The sequence below is a fragment of the Podarcis gaigeae genome, assembly GCF_964106915.1.
Source record: "Podarcis gaigeae genome assembly, chromosome: 14".
NCBI classification, from domain to species: domain Eukaryota; kingdom Metazoa; phylum Chordata; class Lepidosauria; order Squamata; family Lacertidae; genus Podarcis; species Podarcis gaigeae.
The window spans coordinates 50,029,158-50,054,455 of record NC_139690.1 but is presented as its reverse complement, the minus strand read 5'-3'; the positions used below and the strand labels follow the sequence as shown (position 1 = coordinate 50,054,455).

Sequence of the window (25,298 nt, the reverse complement as noted above, 5' to 3'; positions counted from 1 at the left end):
CATCTTCAAATATCTAAATGACTGTTACATGGAAGATGAAGCAAGCTTGTTTTCTCCTGCTCCTGAGCACAAGACCCAAAGCAATGGATTCAAGCTACAATAAAAAAGATTCCAACTAAACATCAGGAAGAACTTTTTGATGGTAAGAGGTGTTAGACAGTGGAACACACTCCCTCGAGAGGTGGTGGACTTTCCTTCCTTGTCAGAGGTTGAGTGGCCATCTGTCATGGATGCTTTAGTTGAGATTCCTGCCTTGCAGGAGTTGGACTACATGACCCTCAGGGTCTCTTCTAACTCTACATTTCTATGATTCTCTGACTGGTATGGAACTGAGACCAGTGGTGCTCATCTGCTGACCACGCAAAGAGTTTCTTATGGGAACTGCTTGTCTCTACAAATATGGCTGAGCCATGATGTGGTACATGTAGCCTTATTTTACTTGATGGTAGGAGCAGTCAAGACTGGCAAGGTGTGGTGCTGGTCTTGGATAGTACTGGCTACTTCAAAAATATATATATAGTGGTTATGAAGGAGGATGTAGTCTAGCAACCAAGCCACAGATTCAGTGGTGGAAGATGCAAGGAAAACAGAATGTGGTGCTGACTGGCATTTGTGCAGGGAAAGCTGCAATGAATGAAATTTCCTACTTTGAAAGTCATTGGGCTCCATCTAAGAATGCTGATATCTTTAACAGTGTTTTAAAAAACCAGTGTTTTCGTTACTCTTTTTTATTTATTTGTTGAATGTCTAAATCTCCTTTCATTCAAACAAATCACAAGCCAGTTTAGAAAATAATGGGTAATATACAGCTAAAAATAGAAGTGATCAATAAAGCTATTTGAAACAATAAAATGTATTTCAAATGCAATGAAAATACAGCAATAGAAATGCTGCTCCCCACTCTCGGAACTCTGGAGAGTCTAATCAAAAGCCTTGATGAACAGATTTATTTTTGTTTGCTGCCGAAAACTAAGCAAAGTAGAGGCTAACTATGCTTCTAACAGTAGAGGATTCCAAAGCCAGAGTGTCACTACAGAGCAGGCTCTTTCTCACGTCACCATATAACAAACCATCCCACTGGTGGTCAGGAAGTGCCTCTTCTGCTGATCTCGACGCCTGCACCATCTTGTAAAGTAAGAAGCACTAGAACATGTACTGGTGTACCCATCTCCTGTACTCTCTTGAATATTTCCAACATCCAGTGACCCGTGGCAGTTTCCCAGCACATACCACTCTATTACCTCTCAGCTGCACTTTGCTGCTGCCTAAATGTTTGGACTGGTCATTACTTCATTCCTCGTACTGTTTTCCTTTAAGGCACTTCCAGGCATTTTCTTCCCCAGTGATTGTAGCTGCAAAGCTGGAAGGCAAAAGTACCTCCTGGAAGAGAGACACATTATCACAGAAGTTTGGAGGAATTGATGTTCCTCTTCCTTAACCCCAGTTTAGTCCACTTCCCATTGTGGTTTTCTGTCCAAAAAGAAACCAGTTCATCCTTGTGCTACAATGCTCCTATGTTCCAATATTGGTTCATTCTTGAGTTATCGTGGCCACACCACACATATACACACACATAAAAACTAAATTAATGATTTTTTAAAAAAATCATCCAACCCCAGCCTGGTGCCTTCCCGATGTTTTGGACTGCAATTCCCATAATCCTTGCTTTCTGGGGCTGAAAGGAGTTGAGTCCGACAATATTTGAAGGGCAACAGATTGGGGAAGGGTGGCTAAAAGGAACAGACCTATAAAAATACAGTTAATCCTCTAATAATCTACATTCAGCAAAAAATCTGAACATATCATGCCAAGAGAATTCCATAACAACTCTCACTTAGGTTGAGAAATGTTTACCACCAAATGTAGACATAACACCCACTGTGGGCTCTGTATGGAGAGGTATTCATGTGGAGCACGGTCCACTTAGCTCTTATTTATATTGCCATAAAATGGTGGACTTCCTCCATTGCCAATCACGCTACTTGGGCCTTCCATAGAATCGTAGAGTCTAACCCCCTGCAATGCAGGAATCTCAGCTAAAGCATCCATGACAGACGGCCATCCAACCTCTGCTTAAAAACCTCCAAAGAAGGAGAGTCCAACACCTCTCTTGGGTGTCTAGTCCACTGCCGAACAGCTTTTACTGTTAGAAAGTTTTTCCAAACGTTTAGTCGGAATCTCCCTTCTGGTAACTTGAAGCCATTGGTTCGAGTCCTACCCTCCAGAGCAGGAGAAAACAAGCATGCTCCCTCTTCCACATGACAGCCCTTAACATATTTGAAGATGACTATCGTATCTCATCTCAGTCTCCTCTTTTCCAGGCTAAACATACCCATCTCCTTCAACCGTTCCAGACCCTTGATAATCTTGGTTGCCCTTTTCTGCACACGTTCCAGCTTGTCAACATCCTTCTTAAATCCACCAAGACCCCTAGATCCTTTTCACATGTACTACTAGTAAGCCAGGTGTCCCACATCCTATATTTGTGCATCTGGTTCTTCCTCCCTAAGTGCAGAACTTTTTCATTTTGTTAGCTTGTTCCCAGTTCTCCAATTTTTAAGGTCATTTTGAATTCTGATTCTGTCTTCTGAATTCTGACTCTGTCTTCTGCAGCATTAGCTACCCCTCCCAGTTTGGTGTCATCTGCAAATTTGATGAGCACCCCCTCAATTATTTCATCCAAGTTATTTGAACAACAGTGGGCCCAGGACAGAACCCTGTGGCACCCCACTTCTTTCCATGATGGTGAGGAACCATTAATGAGTACTCTTTGGGTTCGGTCAGTCAACCAGCTACAATTCCACCTAACAGTAACCTCATTCAATCAACATTTTACCAGCTTCCTTGCAAAAATATGATGGGAGACTTTGTCAAAAACCTTACTAAAATCAAAATACACTATGTCCTCAACATTTCTCTGATCCACCAAGTTTGTAATTCCATAAGAGAGCCAGTGTGGTGTAGTGGTTAAGAGCGGAAGTCTCGTAATCTGGGGAACCGGGTTCGTGTCTCTGCTTCTCCACATGCAGCTGCTGGGTGACCTTGGGCCAGTCACACTTCTCTGAAGTCTCTCAGCCCCACTCACCTCACAGAGTGTTTGTTGTTTGGGAGGAAGGGAAAGGAGAATGTTAGCCGCTTTGAGACTCCTTAAAGAGAGTGAAAGGCGGGATATCAAATCCAAACTCTTCTTCTTCTTCTTCATAAAAAAAGGGGGGAAATCAGATTAGTCTGGCAAGAGTCCTGACAAACCCATGCTGGGTCTTAGTAATCACAGCATCCTTTTCTAAATGCTTACAGGCCGACTGTTAAATTATCTGTTCTAGGACCTTCCCTGGTATTGATGTCAAGCTCACCAGTTGGTAGTCACCTGGGTCTTCCTCCCCCCCCCTTTTTGAAAATGGGGACAACATGGTGATGTGTATCTACTAGTAGTGTATAAACACTGACTAATTAAGTGTATATAACATGCTCCCAAAGTATGTTAAATGAATACTGTAGTGGAATATCAAGTAGTTGATCACTGCTTGATCCAACGTAAATCCTGACTTGAATCACTAGTTATTCTCAGAATAACGGCGCCTAATGATATGCATCAAGAGAGGAAGGTTACAGCAGCAGTTAGGGAAAACTCAAAGCACTAGAAATGGGGAGACAAGCTAGTCTGTGCCAACTTTGCCCTTTGGGTGTTTGGATGCAAATGGGTAGGGGGAGCCTTGCACTCATGTGCTTAGCTGCTGCTCCCTGATCTTATCTTTCCCTGCTAATAAGTTTAATCAACTCTGCATTTCCTTTTGGTATTTTCATTAAAATTGCAGGACCCATGATTACACAGCTGCCTAATTTAAGTCAGTGGGGATTTTGAAACATGTTCAGATATTTTTAAATACTGCCTTAACTTCCTTGTTTACAGTGTTATGATTAAGTGGAATTCTCTGTAGTTGTTTTCAAGTACAAAATCCTTGCAGTTCCCCTTTAATACTCTTCCCCTCTCCGGATTGGAACACTTGCAAGCTGCCTTTGAAATGAGAACAGGAAGTGAACATTTTAGGTGCATCCCATAGGTAAGCAACTGGGCACATGTGCATTGCACCAAACCTGGAAGTGACCCGAAAATGACACAAAAAGGGGCGGAACAGAGTAGGGCGGGGGCAGAACAGGGTGTTTGCAGGCTTTTTCAGTGGTGTTTCAAATATACATGATTTCAGTGGTGCCTTGGAATGTAACCCCCACGTAAATTGGGAGTTGCCCATGTTGTGTTCACCACCAGTGACTCTCAACCACCATACAGTGGTACCTCTGGTTAAGTACTTAATTCGTTCTGGAGGTCCGTTCTTAACCTGAAACTGTTCTTAACCTGAAGCACCACTTTAGCTAATGGGGCCTCCTGCTGCCGCCGCGCCTCCAAAGCACAATTTCTGTTCTCATCCTGAAGCAAAGTTCTTAACCTGAAGCACTATTTCTGGGTTAGTGGAGCCTGTAACCTGAAGCGTATGTAACCTGAGGTACCACTGTATTGATATGACAGGGCTTCAAACTCTGATGGGTGGCTAAAATCAGACAGGCAACTATGTAATACTTTTGTGATTCTTTCTACTATCACTGTATTTGGTGCTGCCTCTTCCCAGAATCTAGCATTATTAAAAATGACTAATAAGATGTTGTGCTGCTTTTGTACTCTTGGCAAATTCTTGATTGTATGATATCCAAGTCAGATCAGGTGAAGGCAGAAGTCAAAATGTTTTGCCTGAAGTCTTGAATATTTCTGTTACATTTGCCACTGTAGTGTAAGTGGTTTTTACTGATTAACTGCCTGCTTCCAGGATCCAGAGCAAACTTGTCTGAAGTGCTGTTTGATCCTTTAAAAAGTATATGCGCAAATAGATAGATATATGGATAGGGAAAGAGATTGCAAATTGATTCATATGACTTGTCTCATTTGGCCTCAGGCAAGCCTGGATATTCTGTGCAACCGTATAGTAATGTGCTATGCTGTTTGGAGCGGGAATGTTCTTCTGGAGTGAGAAGTGTTAATCTTCCACGTTCACCCTAACTCTCCACACACCCCTTTCTAGGACAGTTGCCTTTTTTAGGGGGAGGGGGCTGGCTGTTTTCATCATCTCTTACCCCCTCCCCCTAATCTGTCACTATCTGAAGAATTCATTACATTTCAAATCAGAGGCCTTGCTGCATACATTAGCAGGTTTTAATAGACTTGCCACGATTCAAAAAGGAGGAAGAAAAGAGAGAAGATTTAAAACTCTTGTCTTGCCGAAAGCAGACAGATTGACTCTAAAATGACTCAGTCAATAAAAGATGAGTTTTGAAAAGACTTCCCTCTGCTCAAAGGAAACCCGTATTCCAGGGAATTAGGTTTTTCTAAGCCCACTGTCAGAAATTAATAATACATACAGCATGTAAAATGGATTTAGCCTTCTACAGCCTTCTACAAACATATCTTTGACTTGCTAAATGTGACATGACTACCAGGATTTTCCTTTATCCCAGGAGCTTGTCATGTCTCCAGAATGCGGTAACCTCAGTAATATTTTTTTTTTTAAAATAAAATATTGAACACATCAAATAAACCTCTAGATAACATTTTCATTTGAACGTGTGTCACTGTTCAGTCCCGTCCACCTAGAAACATCTTATTTGGATCTAGTTTAACTCCCAGTGTGTACTCTCCCCTTGCTAGCTAATTGTGTATTTTAATGGTTTTACAAATAGCTAGGAGAAGATGAGCTCGTAACATTTGTGACCATCTTCTGCCAGATGCCTGGAAGTCTTCATCATGATTGTTTGTTTTTACAATTCTTTAAACAACTTGTCTACTTCAGAGGGCTCTACAAATATGGCCTAAGTTTAACATCAGTGCCTGCATTGTCCAACCTCTTTGCCCAGTCTTAACAGCTGCTTGAGAGAAGGATCATGAACTGTGTAGGGTGGAGGAGCTCTACTGGAATCCACCCCCTTCACCACAACCATCACCACCTAAACTTACCCATATTGCTTCCTGAGCCTTTAACAGCTATGGGCTTTAGTTTACTTCCACAATCATGAGAACTTTCCTCAAGTCATCAGGACCTCCAAATTCTCTGCTGCATATCATTCCTTGATATGTAGCCTTAAACTAAGATATCTGAATAACAGTAAAGGAATTAACATGATCAGCTCTTGCTTTTTGCCCTAAGAGCAAGGAAAGTGAGCCAACAACCTTGGACATCTTAGAAAAAGTATTCTGATGCTGAATTTTACTCTAAAATTGCATACCAAAAGGAAAGTTGGAGTCGAAGCTTATACAGTGGTGCCCCGCAAGACGGAAAACCCGATAGACGAAAGGATTTTCCATTTTGGAGGCGCTTCGCAAAACGAATTTCCCTATGGGCTTGCTTCGCAAGACGAAAATGTCTTCCAAGTTCCTGCGGGTTTTTCCCCCTCCCCCCCTTTTCCTAAGCCCTAAGCCGCTTATCAGCTGATCCGCTAAAAGCCGCTAAACCGCTTATAGCGCTAATCCACTAAGCTGTCAATGGGCTTGCTTCGCAAGATGAAAAAAACGCTATATGAAGAGCCTCACGGAATGGATTAATTTCGTCTTGCGAGGCACCACTGTAATTCAATAGAATATATCTTCTAGCTGGTAGACAGCAACATTGGTTCAGCTGCAGCCAAAATCACTTCCACCAGCACAGTTTCCCTTCTAGGATTTGTTTCTTGATCCTTTATTGCAACTATTCTAATAAATAAAACAAACCAAACTATGTTTTACTTTCAGAACATGGGTTAAAGCACAATCCCTTTTCTGAGCACTGCCGATTGTCTCCTACCCAGAAAGCTATACTGTTTTTCTGCATTCCTTGTTGGTGGTGGATTGTACTCCTGTGAAAATCATGCTCCTTAAGCAGCTTCCTTGAAATTGACTGGATTTCTGTTACCTGTAGAAAAGGGTTGCTTTTTAAATATCTTTTTTAAAGCTCTTCCCATCATATGTGGACTCCAGATGTTGTGCAGTGGGTGTTAGAATATATCCTTTTGCTGTGAAACTGTACTGTAAATTTTGCTTCTTGCAGATTTCCAGAAACATTGGGTAAGGCCTTGTATGGCAGCCGGTTTCACTTAACAGGACTTAAAAAAGGAAACATCACTAAGGACTGGTGCTCAGCTCCTTCAACGTTGAGGTTAATCACCTTATAGCAGTCCAGATCAACAAATCAAAGCACGCTCATGTTTAGTAACCCTTTAAAGGCTCAATAACCCTCCATTGTTTTGTTTTCTCTTTGGATCTGTAAAAGTGTACGTGTTAAATATCTGGCAGACAATAATACAGTGGTACCTTGGGTTAAGAACTTAATTCGTTCTGGAGGTCCATTCTTAACCTGAAACTGTTCTTAACCTGAAGCACCACTTTAGCTAATGGGGCCTCCTGCTGCTGCCGCGCCTCCAGAGCACAATTTCTGTTCTCATCCTGAAGCAAAGTTCTTAACCCGAGGTACTATTTCTGGGTTAGCGGAGTCTGTAACCTGAAGCATCTGTAACCTGAAGCATCTGTAACCCGAGGTACCACTGTATAGAAGTTGGGCCGCATACAGATTGGTGAAGTACAGGTCTGTCTTTGCTTTTTTTGTAATTTGTAACCTACCCCTGAACATAAATATTACCAGAGTGACTTACTATGTCAATAAATAAAATCAAGTGATAATAAAATAAAGATAACAGCAACTTATTCCATGGTACCTTTCTGGACTGGCTATTGGAGTCGCTGTGCTGCAGAGGCTCCATTTGTATCTGTATGGTCAAGTCAGTAAGATGTTGCTGGGGGACTACTACTTTCTACAGGCCAGAATCTTAGTCAACATTTACATGAAACCACTGGATGAAGTTGTCTTGGTGTGATGTCATCAGTACCCTGATGGTTCAGGATCCAGGGCATCTTCTTATTTGATGCTTTTGGAACTCATTCCCCCCGGGAATCATGTGTGTGCTGCCTTGGGTTCCAAGATGGGAGAAATGTCAGGTATTAATGTATGAAAATAAATAATAAATGCTCTTTTTATTATTTCCTGTTATGGGATACATCAGAACGAAAATCGCCTTCAAAACAATGGTGCTAAACAAGGGAGTTAACCAGTTTTTTTCTTGATTTATCTGTCAGTTAAAAGCAACCAAAACTTGCAACTTCATTCTCCACATGGTAGCTAGTAGGCAGTGCCCTTTGAAGTTGCCTCCTTGAAATATAATTGTCTTCCCGTCTCCCAGCTTCCTCACACAGATGATCAAGAAAGCTTGTTCAGTTTTCCTTTTTCTGTGGGTGTCTAGACTAGCTTTTGCTTGATGTTCCTTTTGACTTGGGGAGCTTCCCAGTGAATATTATGTCACTTCGCTCCCAAACCACAACCCTAGGATGTAGCCAACCAGTAATCTCTTTGGGGGATAATTGCTGGTGCTTTTTCAGATAATTTTTATGAAAGGTGACAAACTGTTTGCTTTAGTGAGACGTTAATAATATGGATATGCCCCTTGTTTGAAAGCTGGCACAGAACTTATCTAACACGGCTGTTGGAGAGCCAGCAGTGTCTTTGTAAGATGTGAAGAATGAGTCTGTTCATTTGCATATAATTTTAGGGCTTACATGACATCTTTTGTGTAAACCGTGCAATTTATGGTGCAATAGGGAAGGCACATTCATAACAGAGAGAGATATGGGAAAGTGGGCTCTCTCTCTTCGTGGATCAGGGTTGAAACAAAGCCTTCTGTTCAAAAGAAAATGGAGGTAGCAGTTCTGTAGAAAGACATGGGAGATGCTTCCGTGAATCCAGCTCAAGTGTAGTGTAAATGTGAAGCATCCCACATCTATATTCAACCACTGTTTTACAGGAGTTGTTTTTAATCTGTTTGGGAGAACCCTGGGATTCTTCAATGAGATAGTTGTTAATTGCATACAAGGTTATTTGAAATACATCTTTTTCATCACTACTTGTCTTTCCCTGCATTGAATAGCACAGGAGTGTTAGGAGCATGTTTGAGTGTGCCTTCTCAGTTCATGCAGGGTACCAAATGCATTAGGTCTGGCCAGTGCCCCATGGGAACTGAGAATACACCATAGAATACCTCCCCCCCCCCCAGTATCATTTATAACAGGAATTCTCTGGGGTTCCTCATCAGACAAACTGATACTGAAAGCCACTGTGCATAGAGAATAGGGGAAAGCCACATGCCTTGTTATATATGAACATCCTGGCATTTGGTCTCATGCATCACAGTCTGCTAGCATTTATCTCAATGGGCCCAACACTCGTCGGCCTTTTGAATGAAGGTGTTGTTCCACATCTACTGTTTGCATCTTGTAAATGTCTCATAAGCATGCATCACACATAGTGCAGAGTTAATTTAAGATGAATTCTCACTGTGTATCGCATGCTGACTCACTGCAGATAATCCAGATTTGCCATTTCCCCACAGAACTGCATTTCCTAATATGAGTAATGTGAGAAATACCATGAGAGGTTTTCAAGGTTTTGTTTTGTTAACATCTTTGGTATATCAGTGGGTAGCATCCTGAGAGTCCTGACAATTTGATGATTTTCTTGAGGAATAAGTTTCTGGTTCTCACTGCTTGTGCTTGGATTCAGTAATGAAAACTAAGAAACTTAGGGAGCTCTTGTTGAGCTTCTTGTAGCCTGGAGATAACCTATGTTCTAAACAGCTCCATACAAGCATCCTATATTTTGTGCTAGTCTTGTCTTTCACCTCACTTGTCTATAATTATGATACACAACTTACCTGTGAAGTCTCCACACATTTTGGAACTGCAATAAAAAGGAGAAGCAAACTAAGTAAACTTAAAAACAATTTTACTTGATCCCCCCCCCAAAAAAACAAACCCATAGTGCCTGAGGCTTTAGTTAGAAAGAGGAGGGGAAATAAATGCTGTCCCCCTTGCCTTCCAGTTTCTATTTGGGCTCATACTGTGCATGATACATTATCCACAGGAACCCTGAAGACACAGGTTCGCAGTTCAGTTGTGCTGCTGGACTCAGCTCTGAGCATGAATGCCCAGGTCTCTGTGGTGGTCAGGAGTGCATTTGCGCAGTTAAAACTAGTGCACCAGCTGTGCTCATTCCTCGAGATGTCTGATTTGATCACAGTGATACACACCTTAGTTATATCCTGCTTGGTTTACTGTAATGCACTTTATGTGAGGCTGCCTTTGAAAAGTGCTCAGAAACCTCAGCTGGCTTAAAGAACTGCAGCCACGTTGCTGACCGTAGCTGGTTATAGGGGCCATATGACTGCTTGCTACAGCAGCTCAACTGGCTATTGGTCTGTTTATAGTCAGAATTCAAAGGACTGGTTATGACCTATAAAGCTCTACATGGCTTAGGTCCAAGCCATCTGAAAGACCCTGTTCCCTCCTACGAACCTGGCCGGGTTTTGAGATCTTCACGGGGCTGCCCTTGAAGCTGTCCCAGAAACTCCAGCGGGTGCAGAATGCTGCAGTGAGGCTCCTCACAGGGTCTCTGCCATGGGAGCATATTCACCCAGTCCTTTTCCAGCTGCACTGGCTCCCGGTAGAGTACAGGGTCAGATTTAAGGTGCTGGCTTTGACCTTTAAAGCCCTTCACGGCCTAGGACCCTTGTACCTAAAGGACCGCCTCTCTTGGTATGCCCCATGGAGGACCTTAAGGTCCATAAATAGCAACACCCTAGAGGTCCCAGGCCCTAAGGAAGTTTGATTAGCCTCCACCAGAGCCAGGGCCTTTTCAGCACTGGCTCCGGCCTGGTGGAATGCTCTGTCTCATGAGACCAGGGCCTGTGGGATCTGATTTCTTTCTGCAGGGCTTGTAAGACAGAGTTGTTCCGCCTGGCCTTTGGCTTAGAATCAGTTTGATTCCCTCCCCTCTTTCTTTTTCCTTTCTCCTCCTGTGAAGAGGCTGCATCCTAATGTTTTAATGTTGTATTTTAATCTTTTTAAATTGTATTTTAATCAACTTGTTTTTATTATTGGTTGTTAGTCGCCTTGAGCCCGGTCTTGGCTGTGGAGGGCAGGGTATAAATAAAAATTTATTATTATTATTATTATTATTATTATTATTATTATTATTATTATTATTCTCTCAGTCCCACCACCTTCATTCCCGTCACCCTCATCAGTGGCAATGCCCGAGAGGGTTTTCTTGGTGGCTGCTCCACGCCATTGGAACTCCCTCCCTAGAGAAGCCAGACTAGCTCCCTCCTTGTTGTCCTTCTGCCAGTAGGTGAATACTTTTTGTTCCAATAGGCCTTTGGGAATTGTCTGCTTTTAATGAAAGGGCTAGTGCCATGCTGTTTTAATTGCAATTATTTCAGGTGGGGTATAAATAAATATGTTGTAATAATAATAATAATAATAATAATAATAATAATACACAATCAACTTTAAAATCCTCAATTTGGTTCCATCTTTTCTCTGTTTCATGAATTAAAGCAACTCAAAGTTACATAGGACAGTGTGGCAAATTTGATTCAAAGCATTTGTAAGAAAGTTTGAGACTTTTCACTTCATTTGCCTAATAGAACAGATTTCGAAGCCAGTAGCAGGGAGCTTCAGACCTGGTGGAGGTGTGTGTCAAATGTGGCTCCCAGGTCTCTCTATCTAGCCCCTCACCCCATTTTTGCACTCCAATTATTATTTATTGCCTGGTCAGTGTGTGTCCTTGAACTCTGTTAATACCTCTTGCTTATTTGAATGGAGGATAGAGAGGTGTGTGTAAACCTACTGCACAAAGGTAGAATTTAATTTGTGCTCTGCTCCCTTTTATCTGTGACCTCACCAACTACTGGCCTATGGATGGATGCCCAGAAGAAGATGCAGCTGTAAGGCTAAAAAAGAATCTCCATCTCTAATCTAAGCAAGCCCTTCACTTCTTCCCAATATCCTACAATTAAGGCTCAAGCTAGTAGCTAGATACATGAGTGAGTGGGGAGCAGAGCCAGGCCAAGCAAGGACATTCATTCATTCATTCCTTCATTCCCTCAGAGCATACTCGGTCCCTCTTAGGGGACAGGACTTAGAACTGCTCTTGTTTCCCACTCTTGGACCAAAGAGCCCCAGTTCTTCAATGTGTTTGAGGGACCTTCTTTGCCTTGGTGCCCTTGGCCAATGCCCACCCTGTCTAACTAAACTAAACATTCCCTAGCCAGATGGATGGGCAAACCGTTAACTATTAGGAGGGCTGTCCCTTACTATATTCCATCTCTCTACAGAGAGATCGATAGGCACACAATCTCAGACAGTCCACTTAGCAGAGGTTGTTTGTGCACTGCAGCCTTCCCCAGTTCCCTGAGCATTTGGTAATTTACTTGACTCTCTTCTTCCCTTAATAAACTCGGAGGCTTCTATGGGCACCCAATCAGTTCCCAATGATAAACTTAACAATTAGATCCTTGCTGCCAAACTTCCCCCAAATTTTCTAATAAAATCACATGAATATTTAATACACAATTATTAAATATTTAAAAATTTAAAACTGAAATAGTTTTTGAAGTGAGCATGTGATGAATAATGCATCGGCTGCAAATGAGTCTCAGCGTGGCACGGCACTGCGGATGCTACGTTCCAGATTTTCAGCCTACCAGTGGGGTTGGCCAAGTCCAAGTGAGGCTGGTTTGGGGATGGTTGCAGCGGAGTTGGTGGACTTTGCCAATCTTTGTGCATGTGTCTGAGAATAATCTCTCCCTTGCAGAGTCATGCTTGAGGGAACAGGTTACCTGCAGAGGTGCATGAGCTCCAAAGACACAGAGGCATGACTGAAAGCCTTCCAAGCATCTTCCTACTCTTGGAGTGGAAGATGTGATTGCTTTCCCCTGTGTTCCTTTCCGGCACTTTTGTTCTTCGGCAGAACTCCCCCCCCCCCCCGTTGCTCTTTTCTTTCTGTTTCTCTCCTCTGTGAACCATCAGATTTCCTCTGCCTCAGCAGTATTGTCCTTAAATGATTGTTTTCATAAAGTGGACTCCAGGAAGCGAAGGAGAACATGACAAATATTCCAATAAACAGGGAGCAGAACCTTCTGATCTGGGCTTGAGCAAAGAGGTCAGGGGGCCGTCATCTAAAAGTGGCCCCAGAGGAGCAGTTCTGTGTAGAAAGCAAGCCAGTTAGATGCAACAAAAGGAACAAAAGAGGGTTTGGGGCAAGCGTGAATGGTTGACAAGAGTCTTTGAGCTTTCTCAGCTCAAGACATGTTTCACTTCAACGTAGTGGCAGGAATTTGGAGGAGTTGAATTAAGGGAAGAGAATTTCTGATGGCTTCCCAGAGGATTAGCCAAGAGAGCCTACCTCAAAATTATAGAGTGATGCTTTTGCCGGAACAGCCTTGATGCCTCAATGTTGGCAGTGGAAGCAATTCCATTAGTTTGAGCCATGCATGTGAATATAAAATTCCAGTCTGACCTTTGAGTAAAGTTGACTTACATAGCTGATGGTGGGATCAGACCATTATGTCTGTGGCTAAGGATAGGAACTAGTCAGCTGACAAAGAGAAGGGCTTCTGGCTCGTTTGTAAACCATGGGCTTGACTTCAAAGACATGCACACTCTAGTCTAGTTCCTGGTGCTTCCACTGAGACACAGCTAAGTTATTAGAGCTTGGTAATACCTCTGCTCAGGGGATGCAGGTGGCGCTGTGGGTTAAAGCCTCAGCGCCTAGGACTTGCCGATCGAAAGGTTGGCGGTTCGAATCCCTGCGGCGGGGTGCGCTCCCGCTGCTCGGTCCCAGCGCCTGCCAACCTAGCAGTTCGAAAGCACCTCCGGGTGCAAGTAGATAAATAGGGACCGCTTACCAGTGGGAAGGTAAACGGCGTTTCCGTGTGCGGCTCTGGCTCGCCAGATGCAGCTTTGTCACGCTGGCCACGTGACCCGGAAGTGTCTCCGGACAGCGCTGGCCCCTGGCCTCTTAAGTGAGATGGGCGCACAACCCCAGTGTCTGTCAAGACTGGCCCGTACGGGCAGGGGTACCTTTACCTTTACCTTTTAATACCTCTGCTCAAGACTTGAGGGAGTGAATTACTGCTTTATCTATGTCCAATTTGATCTTTTGAGTTTTGGCTTGGGCCAGAGACACCTACCTGGCTGTTTGGGCCTCAGGTTATCTGACAGTGCCTACAGGTTGGAGGAATAATGAAAATAGCAAAGTAGAAACTAAACCACGCCAAGAAGAAACATAGAGCAATATATTGATAACTTTTTGTCAAAGACAGCAGATCAAAGACAGATCAGAAGAGATTCTGCCTCCTCTCCTATTAGCTTTTGCTTAATATAATGCAGTTTGTTTTTATATAGTGTCCTTTGTGCACAGTATTGCAAAACTCTTTGTGTCATTAACTAAGCCTAGAGATAAGCTTTCAGCTCAAGACTTAAGCAGGGGGAGTGACTCGGTAGCTCAAAGGGCAGCATAAGAAAGTAATTCAAATTTCTGGAGTACTGGAATAAATAGAATAGGTGGGTGAGAGTTTATAGGTGCAGAGAACAATGGCTGTAAACAAGTCTGTGCAGAGATTTGTGGAGAAACAGGCAGAGGCCATGACATATGAAGTAGCAATAGCTTTTTAAAAAATCTGTATGTAGAGACAGTATCATCATACTGGTCTGCCTCCCAGCGTTTGCCCCGGTATGCAGAAATCACATCTGCTCATGAACTTTATAGGTACTGAACCAGAAGAACCTTTTGCCTGATAATAGTAATTAGGAAGGGTCCTATATGTTGTGAAATGGAATTCTCCCCCCCCCCCCATTTCCAGTCTCCAGGTGTTACTGCTGTTGTTCAGTTAACCAAAATGGCACCATTCACACAAATGAGAGAGGTATCAGCAGACTGAAGGAGCACCGGGGTTTGCAAAGTGCAAAAAGTGTTTGAAAACAAAACCCCAAGTTGGCCGGGTGGGGGGGACTCTACAACATTTTCAGTGGCCACAGAATGGTGACTAATGGGCAGGACAGGGGCAGTGATGAAATGGAGCATTGCGGAGGAAGGCATGGCTGGCTGATGGGAACAGTGAACAGGAGTACGGCACACCACAACACTTGGTTTGCTAAATATTTCCCAACAGCATCGTTTTGAGGGAATAAAGGCAGGTTCTCTAATAATGCATGATGCACTTTTTCTTTTTAGACAAGGCCATGGAGACAAACTCTCTTGGAACAATGCCTCATTTTAACTAGCATGTTAAAGTATGGTTCATTTGCTTTTAAATAAGAAGGATCTCCCTTGAGCTAGATTTGCTATACATTTCCTAGGTTGCCTCTTTGCTCTTGAGGCACAAAGCAACACAGCTAAGAAGTTGCGTTCAAATTAGAATTGCTGTGGAGAGGTTGGTCAGTAGTTAGCTTATTGGGTCAAAGTCAGTGTTCCTTATGTTTTTCTAAAGGCCAGTAATATGCTTATTGACCAGACTCTAATTGGGTGAAGCATCGCTGAAAGGTTCCCCAGCTGAAGTTCTGTTCCAAAAGCAGTGACATTTTCATTAGAAGGTGGAAAAGACCCACCCCATACTTTATTCAAATTACAGTGCATTATTCATTAATGTTCATGTAAGTGTTGCATGAGTAGAGAGAGTGTTTGGATAGGAGAGAAACTAAAGTTTGAAGGGTAGTTATTATAAAAAGAAAGTTTATGGTTGAGAGATCTTGATTTCTCAATAAATCCATAAGGTTAACTTTATCAATGTCATCTTGTTCACCCACATCTCTCTGCCTCTCCCCTATCTCTCCTTGCCTCAGGCTCATTTCAGAACAGGTTTGCTTACCTAAAGACATTGGCCAGAGTCCAAACATCTTGGAAACTAAGTCGGGGAGCCCAAAGCTGTATGACAAACCACTTTCGAAACAGAGCAAATTTTCAAAAGCAATTTGTGATCAATGGTATGTTCAACAGTGGAAAAGTCAAACAGCATCTTAAATCCTTAAATCTTAAATTCTACCCAGATGGTACATTTCTATGACAATCTCCTGCCCTCTAGCTCATGTCTTCTTCCAGAGGCATATGGAAAATGAGAAGCCCACTAAGCTTTTGGTGTTGTGAAAGATCCCGTCTCGAGCTCTCAGCTCTCTCTGTCAAAAAAAGGCAGTAGAGAGTTTATGCCAGGGAGTCTGTTCTTCTCTCCCTGACCCATAGAAATTGTTTTCTCCTCATAAGGGCAAGGAGGATTGATTTACAAACTGGGGGTTTAAATTGCTGCAATTTGGATGGACTGTGAGTTTTCCAGGCCACTACGTTCAGGAACAAGCCCATATTAATAAACATTGTGTATGACCTCTTGTTGCTGCATTTATAATGCTTGACCTCAAATGGTAGATATTGTCTCCCTGAATCCTGTCATAGAAAACCAGCCTTTTACAGAATGGATGAGGGTCTACTTAACCCTGTTACTCCCTACCATTTTTTCATTCAGAATCCTTCCTCCCAAGCTGTCTTCCCACTTGTAGAAGTAAATATATTTCTCCTTTCCCTTCTTCTGCTCAGACTAGCAGCCTTCTGGAGGCTGTTCATCTATCTCAAATTTTTTGTTTCATTTGGGCCTGAAAGATGGCTGGTAAAATCAGTTTTAAGGTATTATCAATGTATAGATTTGGCTTTAATATTACATTCAGATTTGATTTGAAAGCGGACCATTTATTTATTTCTTGCAAAAAGAAAACAAAGTATAATTGAAATGTAAAACAAAACAAAATCCAGTGTGAACCAGATAGTTTTGCCTTTTGGTTAATTGCTTTTTATTCACCCAGGTGAAGGCCTCATTGAAGTTCTGTTTACAGTGCTTCCTGTGTATAGCAAACAGAATGCAAAGCCGCCACAGCTCCCATAACTGTACTCCAGTTGTCAAACAGTGCTTTTGAAAGCTTCAATTTAAAGGAAATTTCATGAAAATATTTGGAGTACAAGCAACCAGGGTTCTTGGCTGTTGTGAGTGGGCAACGGCAGCTCTGTTGCCAACATCCCTTCGTTTTTCAAATATACCTTGGTGCTGATGCAGAGTAGATACACCCACACACCCACCCACACACACACACACACCCTGCAAAGCATTGGCATGGCTGCCTTTGCTAGTTCAGAAAGCAAGATGTAGGAGTCCTATGTATTGTGCAAGCTGCCTGTTCTTTAAGTCTGGCACCAGAGGTCATTCTCTAAATATCCCTGCCACTCTGTAGGTTTTCTTAATAATAATAATTACTATTATTTATAAGCCGCCACCTGACTAGGTTGCCCAGAGAGCCATGTTTTAAGCATTTTAAAATCAACAACAACAAAAAGATTACCCAGGATTTTAACTTAATTTATATCTACTGCTTTTTGTATTTTTACTGTTGCTACAATAACTGCTTTTATTTCTGATTTTCCTTTACCTGTTTTATATTTGTTTTATGGTTCTCTTTTGTAGGCTACCTTGGAAATCTAGATTAATAAAATTATGTTTAAATACAGTGGTGCCCCACAAGACGAACGCCTCGCAAGTCGGAAAACCCACTAGACGAAAGGGTTTTCCGTTTTGGAGGCGCTTCGCAAAACAAATTTCCCTATGGGCTTGCTTCGCAAGACGAAAATGTCTTGCGAGTTCCTGCGGGTTTTCCCCCCTCCCCCCCTTTCCTAAGCTGCTAAGCCGCTTATCAGCTGATCCACTAAAAGCCGCTAAACCGCTAATAGCGCTAATCCGCTAAACTGTCAATGGGCTTGCTTCGCAAGACGAAAAAACCGCTATACGAAGAGCCTCACGGAACGGATTAATTTCGTCTTGCGAGGCACCACTGTAATAATAAAATGATTAGATGTGGTGCCCTTGTTGTGTAAAATCCTATTGTGCCACTGTTTGCTTAATTGCTAGATTTTTTATTTTGCCCAACTTTCATTTTCAAACTAGTTTACAACATCAAGTTGCTAATATAATAAAATGATTGCCAGAACAGACCAAGCAGTAATAGGATAAAAATTGCAGCCCCAAACTCAATAAAAAAGTCACGCCGTAACAACAATAATGTTTTTAATTGTCTCCAGATGGAGATGGATGGTTAGGACTACATGAGCCTTCTGGAAGAAGATAATAATCTATAACACTGGCACAATTCCCAGGAAGACCTGCTCCTGGTAGACACTCACCTTGCATCCAAGGAGTTGATGGCCCCTTGAGCAGGCCCTTGTGGACAGATCTTAAAGCACTGGGAGGAGTATGTTCATAAAATCGCAGAATTGCAGAATTGGAAGGTCCTCTGAGGGTCATCTAGTCCAAAAGGCTACAACGCAGGAATCTCAGCTAAAGCACCCATGACAGATGGCCATCCAACCTCTGCTTAAAAACCTTCATGGGAGGAGAGTCCCTAACCTCCCGAGGGAGTTTGTTCCACTGTTGAGCAGTTCTTACTGTCAGAAAGTTATTTTTGTGTTTTTTGTCAGAATCTTGTAACTTGAATCCATTGGTGCAGGTCCTAATCTCCAGAACAGGAGAAAAGGAGCATTCTCCACCTTCCATGTGACACCCCTTTAGATATAATATATAACCCCTGTTAATATATTAAAGCATAATCCAAGATACTCCAAAGCCTCTTTGATGTCCTTGGAGAAAAGACGAGGTATATATGTAATAAATTGTTACGTGTAGTAGAAGAAAGTAGTCACCTTTATCCTCTGAATGTTGTTTTCATTGTTGTTTTTAAAGTTTGATAATGTTTATCTTAGGCATTATGTTATGCTGTTTTATTTATGCCTGTACCCATCCCTGGGTCCACTTGGTGAAGGGCAGGTTATAAATATTGTAAATAAATAAAATTAAATAAAGTGCATCATGCTCCCTTTTGGCTCATATTTGTCAAAAGCAGATTGGCAGTCTTTTGAAGTCCAGAGTAAAAAAGCACCCCATTTGCAAGATTCAGTTCATTTTCTTGTGCTATTATTTTTGTCCTGGGTGTTTTCCATTTTGCCAGACTAAAATAGTAAATTGTAAGTGGTTTAAATTCACTGAGATTGTTGCATACAGGTGGCAACAAATGAAGAGAACTATCTTGTAAGTGGACTTCTGTATATTGTCTGCAATGAACAGTGACTCTGGGGTAAAATCTAACTGTTTCCTTGGAAGAAGGTTCCATTTCTGGAGCCTTTTCAAGTGCAGTTCTGCAAAAAGCGGCTTTAAATAGTTTTGCTGTGTGCTGCCTATCATGAACAAGGAAGCAAGAACATGCTACTTATTTGTTCCCCCTTGAGTAGGCAGAATCTAACATGAATGCTGGAGATTGTGAGCCTCCTATTTAGGAAGTAGCACTTAACCTCTTCTTCAGCTTTTCTCCAAGTTGTTAGGTCTCCTCTTGAATAAGGGCAATGCTCAGTACTTGATCTTACAAAATTTGGGCAAGGCAACTTCTGCAGTCAGCTGGAAAGAAGGACATTTGCTCCTCTAAGACTGGATTGTGTTTATTCCAAACATTTTTAAAATTTATTTTTTTTAAATCCCATTTGGACGTCTGAGATATATTAAAGCCCACACAGTCTCTGACAGTGGTGAAATATTGCTTGCTACTGAAACATGGGCAACAGATTTGGGTTTGTTTTTTCTTTCTCAATTGTTCTGGTTTAGGGATGGCAGATGAATGCAGAATTGGGAGAATATTGAGGTCAGAGCTGCCAATTAACCTCTTGATTTCAGTTGCTGATTACTCAATTAATCAAGGGGCTAGAGTCAGCCAGGAAAAGGCATCAGATGCACAGATGCAATTCCAGGAAGCGACTGGCTTGTTGTGTTTGGCTGAGATGTATGTGAATTTACACTGGTCTGCAAGTGGGAGAAATGCATAAAGCACGATGTTCACTCCCAGGGGACATCCATAAAACATTTCCCAAAGGAACACAAGATGAAGAAGAGAAGAAAGTTTTGACAATTTACAGCAAAGGATGGGTGAGGCAATTAGTCAGCCTGTAATTGCTTCTGCAGCACAGTTGGGTTTAATGTGTGTTTACTAGGTGACCATAAGACTGCCCTTCTCAAACTTTTTGAACTTGCCACACCTGTGATACCATCTCTTTTATATCCTGCAAGCCCTTCCTCAGATGCTCTTCTTTTGTGGAGACTTACTGTAACTAGACCCAAATATACGTAACTGAAACATTATATATATATATATATTTCTTCCCTTGCTTGTTTCCCCTGATTACTCTGCTCTCCAATCAGATTTTAAATGGTAAGCTCCTTGCAACAGGGTCCTGTCCTCTTAAATACTTAAAGTGCCATGCTTATTAGTGCTGCTGTATAATTAATGATAAAGAGCAGTCCTAGTAGTGATACAATAGTGAAACAGAATTTGGAAGCCCAAATCACCCCTTGGATGCCTACAGATGTTCAGGTTTAACTTGAGTGGCCTTTGCATACATCAATCTGGCTGAAATCACAATGTGGCCAAAGAGAGAAAGCAGGAGGAGAGGCAGAAGGTTTCAAAGAATAAGTGTCTCTGTTTGTTTTCTCTGGAAATGTGTATCTCTTTGCTCACCCTGGACTGTTCTGTTGATAAAACAAGCTGACGTAGGCGGCATCTCTGACATGTATTTAACTAAGACCGTCTCTGTAATTAATGGGGGGATAAATTGTGGTTTAATTACTCAGAAAGCACCTTGGGTGAAAGATTCATGGTAATTGTTGTGTATCCTCTTGAAGGATTCACAACACGGGCAGCAAACATGGTAGCAATAAAATACTGGTTGAGTGGCAGCCAGTTCCGTGGAGTTTTCCTTACCAGGATTCTGCCACTGGAGAGGGAACGTGAGCTGCTGTCCTCTAGGGCTGGATTTCATTTGTCTTTGGAATGCACACAAATTCCCTCTCCCCCATCTCCTGCACTACTTCCACATCTTGCAGCACTCGCTAACTTTGTGATTTCCCAGGCTAATAAAACAATGCAGATCAATACACAGTGGATTAAGGTGGCAGCAAGTTGTTAAATCCATGCTGGAAAATATCAGATGGAAGTCATTACCACTTGCCTTCCAATTAACATTTGGACCCATATTGGCTTGTTCTGCATGATACGTTGCCAACCCTGAAATCCTCACTCTGGTTTTATCCGTGGCCAGTTTCATGAGCAACTTAAAGAAACACGAGATAGCATGACCATTCAGGTTCATAGAATTTATAACCAGGCTTGAGGCTGCCAATTAGTTTCTGCTTTTGACTTACAAAGACCTAAATGGCCCCGGATCACAGTATCTCAATGACCTCCTCTCCCTATATGAACCGACCCATACGCAGTGAGCATCATCCGAGGCCCTTCTTCATTTGTCTCCTCCATGAGAGGTCCCTCTTGTGCAATGCTCTCCCCAGGAGCGTTTCTTACATATCTTTAGACACCAGGCAAAACCATTCCTCTTCTCCCAGGCCTTCAGCTAATTAAACAATTTATTGTCTTTTAAGCTTGGGGCGGGGATTGTTTTTGTTCGTCACTATGTTATGTATTTTTGTTTTTATATTGTAAACCACCCTGTGTCCCTCGGCAGCGTAGAGATGATGATGATTATGCTTCTCTGAATAAATAAATGTTTAGCTTGCATGGCTTTCCATGCCAGTGAGGGCAGAGGGTTTGGTTTCCCCCTTCTTCTCTACTGGATTTCCCTGCCAGCTACATTTCAGCATATGCATCTGTTTTTATCTGCCAGACCTAGATTGAGAACTGTCATGCAGCAGCTGAGGTCTTGTTCTGGAAAAACAGACGAGGGTCACATGGGCTAAAAGCAGAAGGCATGATCCCCAGTGGCCTGGCGTTGTATTAGGAAAATGAGAACTAAGGACCCCAGATCAGAGGCACAGCCTGAAGACAGGTTGAGTGTTGGCCACTGGCTTTGGCTGATTAAAACCAAAGGGACAGAGGCAGGGACGGAGGTCAGATACCAGATACGGGTGAAATCATCTGTGCTTTTGTTCCATTAAACGGGTTGCTGAGGCTGAAAAACATAGCTTGGAGCTGGAGTTTTCTACAGTTTGTCAGGCCCCTGTTGGTCCCAAGTCACATGGGTCTGGCTGGACAAACTGCTTCAGGGTCAGTTCTGGCTGCATGTGGGTGGCAAAGCAGCATAGCACAGATCAGGCCAGTAGTGTCCTCCAACTGAGAGCTGTCCTAGTGGTGTAAGGATAGAAAGCAGCTGGGATTTGCTGCCTAAGACTCCGGTGTCTTCAGAAACTCTGCATGGAAGCTAGCTCTCTTTTCAGGTGGGGCTTTCTGTTCCTTTACTGCTTTGGTTTCCCCTCTTCTACCTTGTCTTTCTTTAAACCTACCCCCCCCCCCCCCATGGAAGCAAGATACAGAACTTACAAGCATAACTGTCTCCTCTTTTCCAGAACTAAAGAAACAAATGGAGAGTGCCGAACTGAAAAACCAGCGCTTAAAAGAAGTGTTCCGGGCAAAGATCCAGGAGTTCCGCAAAGTGTGCTACAAGCTGACCGGCTACCAGATTGACATGACTACAGAGAACCAGTACCGGCTCACCTCGGTTTATGCTGAGCACGGTGAAGACTGCTTGATCTTTAAGGCAAGTTTAATTTATACCCCAATGCATGTGAGGATGCTGTGTGCAAACATAAGCATTATAGGGCCCTCTTACTCCACTTAGTAATTTATTTGCTGAGATGGTAGTAGCAAAGACAACTTTCTTGTTGAATTTCACAGATGAATTTCACAGACAACTCTGTTGTCAGGAAGTGGGTGCTGGAGCACTTCCGTGTCCACAGGGGAATGCTTGCAACTGACTACAGCAAACTGACATTGGTGTAGACCTGGTAGGCCGCTCCAAAGGGTCTCTCTCGGGCATAGGAAGCTGCTTTTACTGAGTCAGACCGTAGGTCTATCTAGCCATACCGGCTGGAGCCATCATGTTGGGGGCGGGGAGGCTTCTCCGGTAAATTACAAATCTTATATCTTTGCATCTTTTTAATTATGTCTTGGAAAAGGTCAGGATCTGAATGAGTTAAGCGTCTGCCAGCAATCCCAGGGGACCTGGTGCTGTGTGGTGGTGTGCCCTGATCCATGTGCGGGGGTGAGGATGTTTTTGGTGGAATCCCCATGGCAACTGTAACTTGTACTCCAGTTGTTAAGGTTGTGTTGGGGGGTGTTGCATGCTGCCTTTTGCTCCTCCCCAGAAGCTGGGAGCATTTTGCTATTGAAGACTGAGAACAGTTGCCAGTCAGGATGGAGAAACTGAGTTTTGCATAATGTCAACTTATTCCTCTTGTTGTTGTTGTTGTTGTTGTTGTGCTTCTTCTTCTTCTTCTTCTTCTTCTTCTTCTTCTTCTTCTTCTTCTTCTTCTTCTTCTTCTTCTTCTTCTTCTTCTTCTTCTCCTCCTCCTCCTCCTCCTCCTCCTCCTCCTCCTGCTGCTGCTGCTGCAAAATTCAAACAAATTGCTAGTGTTAGTAAGGGGATCATTTCTGACCATTTCCCTTTACAAACAGTGCCATGATTCTAATGCTTTGGGGTGTCACTTCTGTTATTTACTGAGATAGATGGCTGGGAGGAGTTTTTGACCAAGCTGGAAATCAGAATATACATATAGGCAAAGTCTTGTTGAGGCATTTGTTATTGTCAGGGAATAGGCTGCTCTCAAATCTTTCTCTTCACTTCCCCCAGAGATTATTTGTTATGGCATTACGGTGTTGATTCACAGCCTCTTCTTCTTAAAGTCTCATTTTATGGCTCCTTTACTTTACAAATTTATAAATATTTCTGCAGACTTGGGTGTTGGTTTCCTGAGTAACTGTTATTGTCTTCCAGAAAACCTCCTTCATGTGTTCATTTGTTCTCTCACTCTCTGTAAGCAATAAGTAAGAGAACAATGGTGTTTTGTGGACATCGCTGTTGCGGATAATAAGCAATAGTAGTACTCACATTCTTTGCGAAGGGGAAAATGAGCTGCCGGTTTGGTTATATGGTTTCATCTTGGGAAACTGATATTAAAGGCATCATTTTGCTCCAGTAGCTTGTTTTCTTGCCTGCAGTACAGCTGCTTTGCCACAGCAGATATCTAAGCCAAGGCATTAATGGCATCAGTTTTCTTAGCCATATCTGCACCCTGGGTTGATGCTACTTTTTGTAATATTTCCTATACTGTAAAATGGATTTTGGAGCCTTTGTGTTCTTCTTATCATGGTTCTGAGGGCTTGTGGGCTTCTTAATTGTTAGCCTTCTGGTCTAAAGCCATGGAGCAATTATGTTAAAAATAAATTGCAAAATGCACCAAGCCATCTTGGTGTTGACTGGTGTGACTAAGCTATTTGATGCCAAGTTGAAACAGAACAGCAAGTGTGGGCACATCCTAGGCCAGTCCTCCAATTACCCCAGGGGCACACAATTGACCCCTCGGCATTGACTGGCATCAGCTCTCTGCACTTCAACATTTGCTCCCTGCCCTGAAGTTCAAGAAGCAACATTCATGCAAGAGAGGTATAGAAAATGTGGTGTGTGGATTTTTGCAGAATGATAATTTGGGAATCCTTGATTTGAAGTGTACCTCACCCCCAAATCCCCCTGCTTACCCATTCAGAATGCGGGGGGGGGGGGGGAGAAGAAGAAGAAGAAGAAGAAGAAGAAGAAGAAGAAGAAGAAGAAGAAGAAGAAGAAGAAGAAGATTTATATTAGATTTATACACCACTCTTTGTTAAAAATATATCAGGGTGGTTCACAAGATAAAAACACAAGATAAAAGCACAAATAGTAAAAACAGAAACAACAAAACAATAACACCCCCTCCAAAAAGATATTTAAAAGGCTGTGCACCATTATTATCCCAGCTACAAGTTCTATTCATTCATTCATTCATTCATTCATTCATTCAAACATGCAGGTATTTTATTTATCTTATTTGTTTATTTATTTATTAAATTTCTATACTGCCTTTCATCCGGGAATCACAGGGCTGTTTACAATATAAATACAAAACAAACAAACAGAACATCGAAACGGACAAAATTACTAGTTTTCAAAATACTGTATATCGTGTTTTTATTTTGCAGTTCCCAAGGGAGTTCTGTGTGGTTACGTTCTGACCACATTTTGCTTTACAAGGTTTGAGGCAGATCATTGCTAGAACCATTAACATGCTGCAGAGGGGGAAGCTGCAGTGGGGAGAGAGAGAAAGTGCAGCCTGTCCAAAGGCAGCCAATGCAATTTGTGACTGAGCAGGGATTTGAACATTTGCTCCTTCTTCTGACGCCCAGCACTGCTGGCATCTGTGCTCCGCTGGGCTGTGACAGGCGGTGGGTGTTTCTGTGCATGTCATTAACTGGAAGCGTCTGAAAAGCAAGAAACGTTTGT

The 25,298-nt window shown here is 42.5% G+C and overlaps 1 protein-coding gene across 1 annotated transcript in view; it reads left to right on the top strand.

Annotated features, from left to right (window-relative positions):
* MAD1L1 (mitotic arrest deficient 1 like 1) overlaps positions 1-25,298 on the top strand; it is a 453,662-nt gene that overhangs the window by 301,158 nt on the left and 127,206 nt on the right. The window contains exon 17 of the mRNA XM_083711565.1: positions 22,333-22,523. Within this exon, the coding sequence (XP_083567691.1) occupies positions 22,333-22,523 (191 nt within the window). The remainder of the gene's footprint in view (positions 1-22,332; positions 22,524-25,298) is intronic.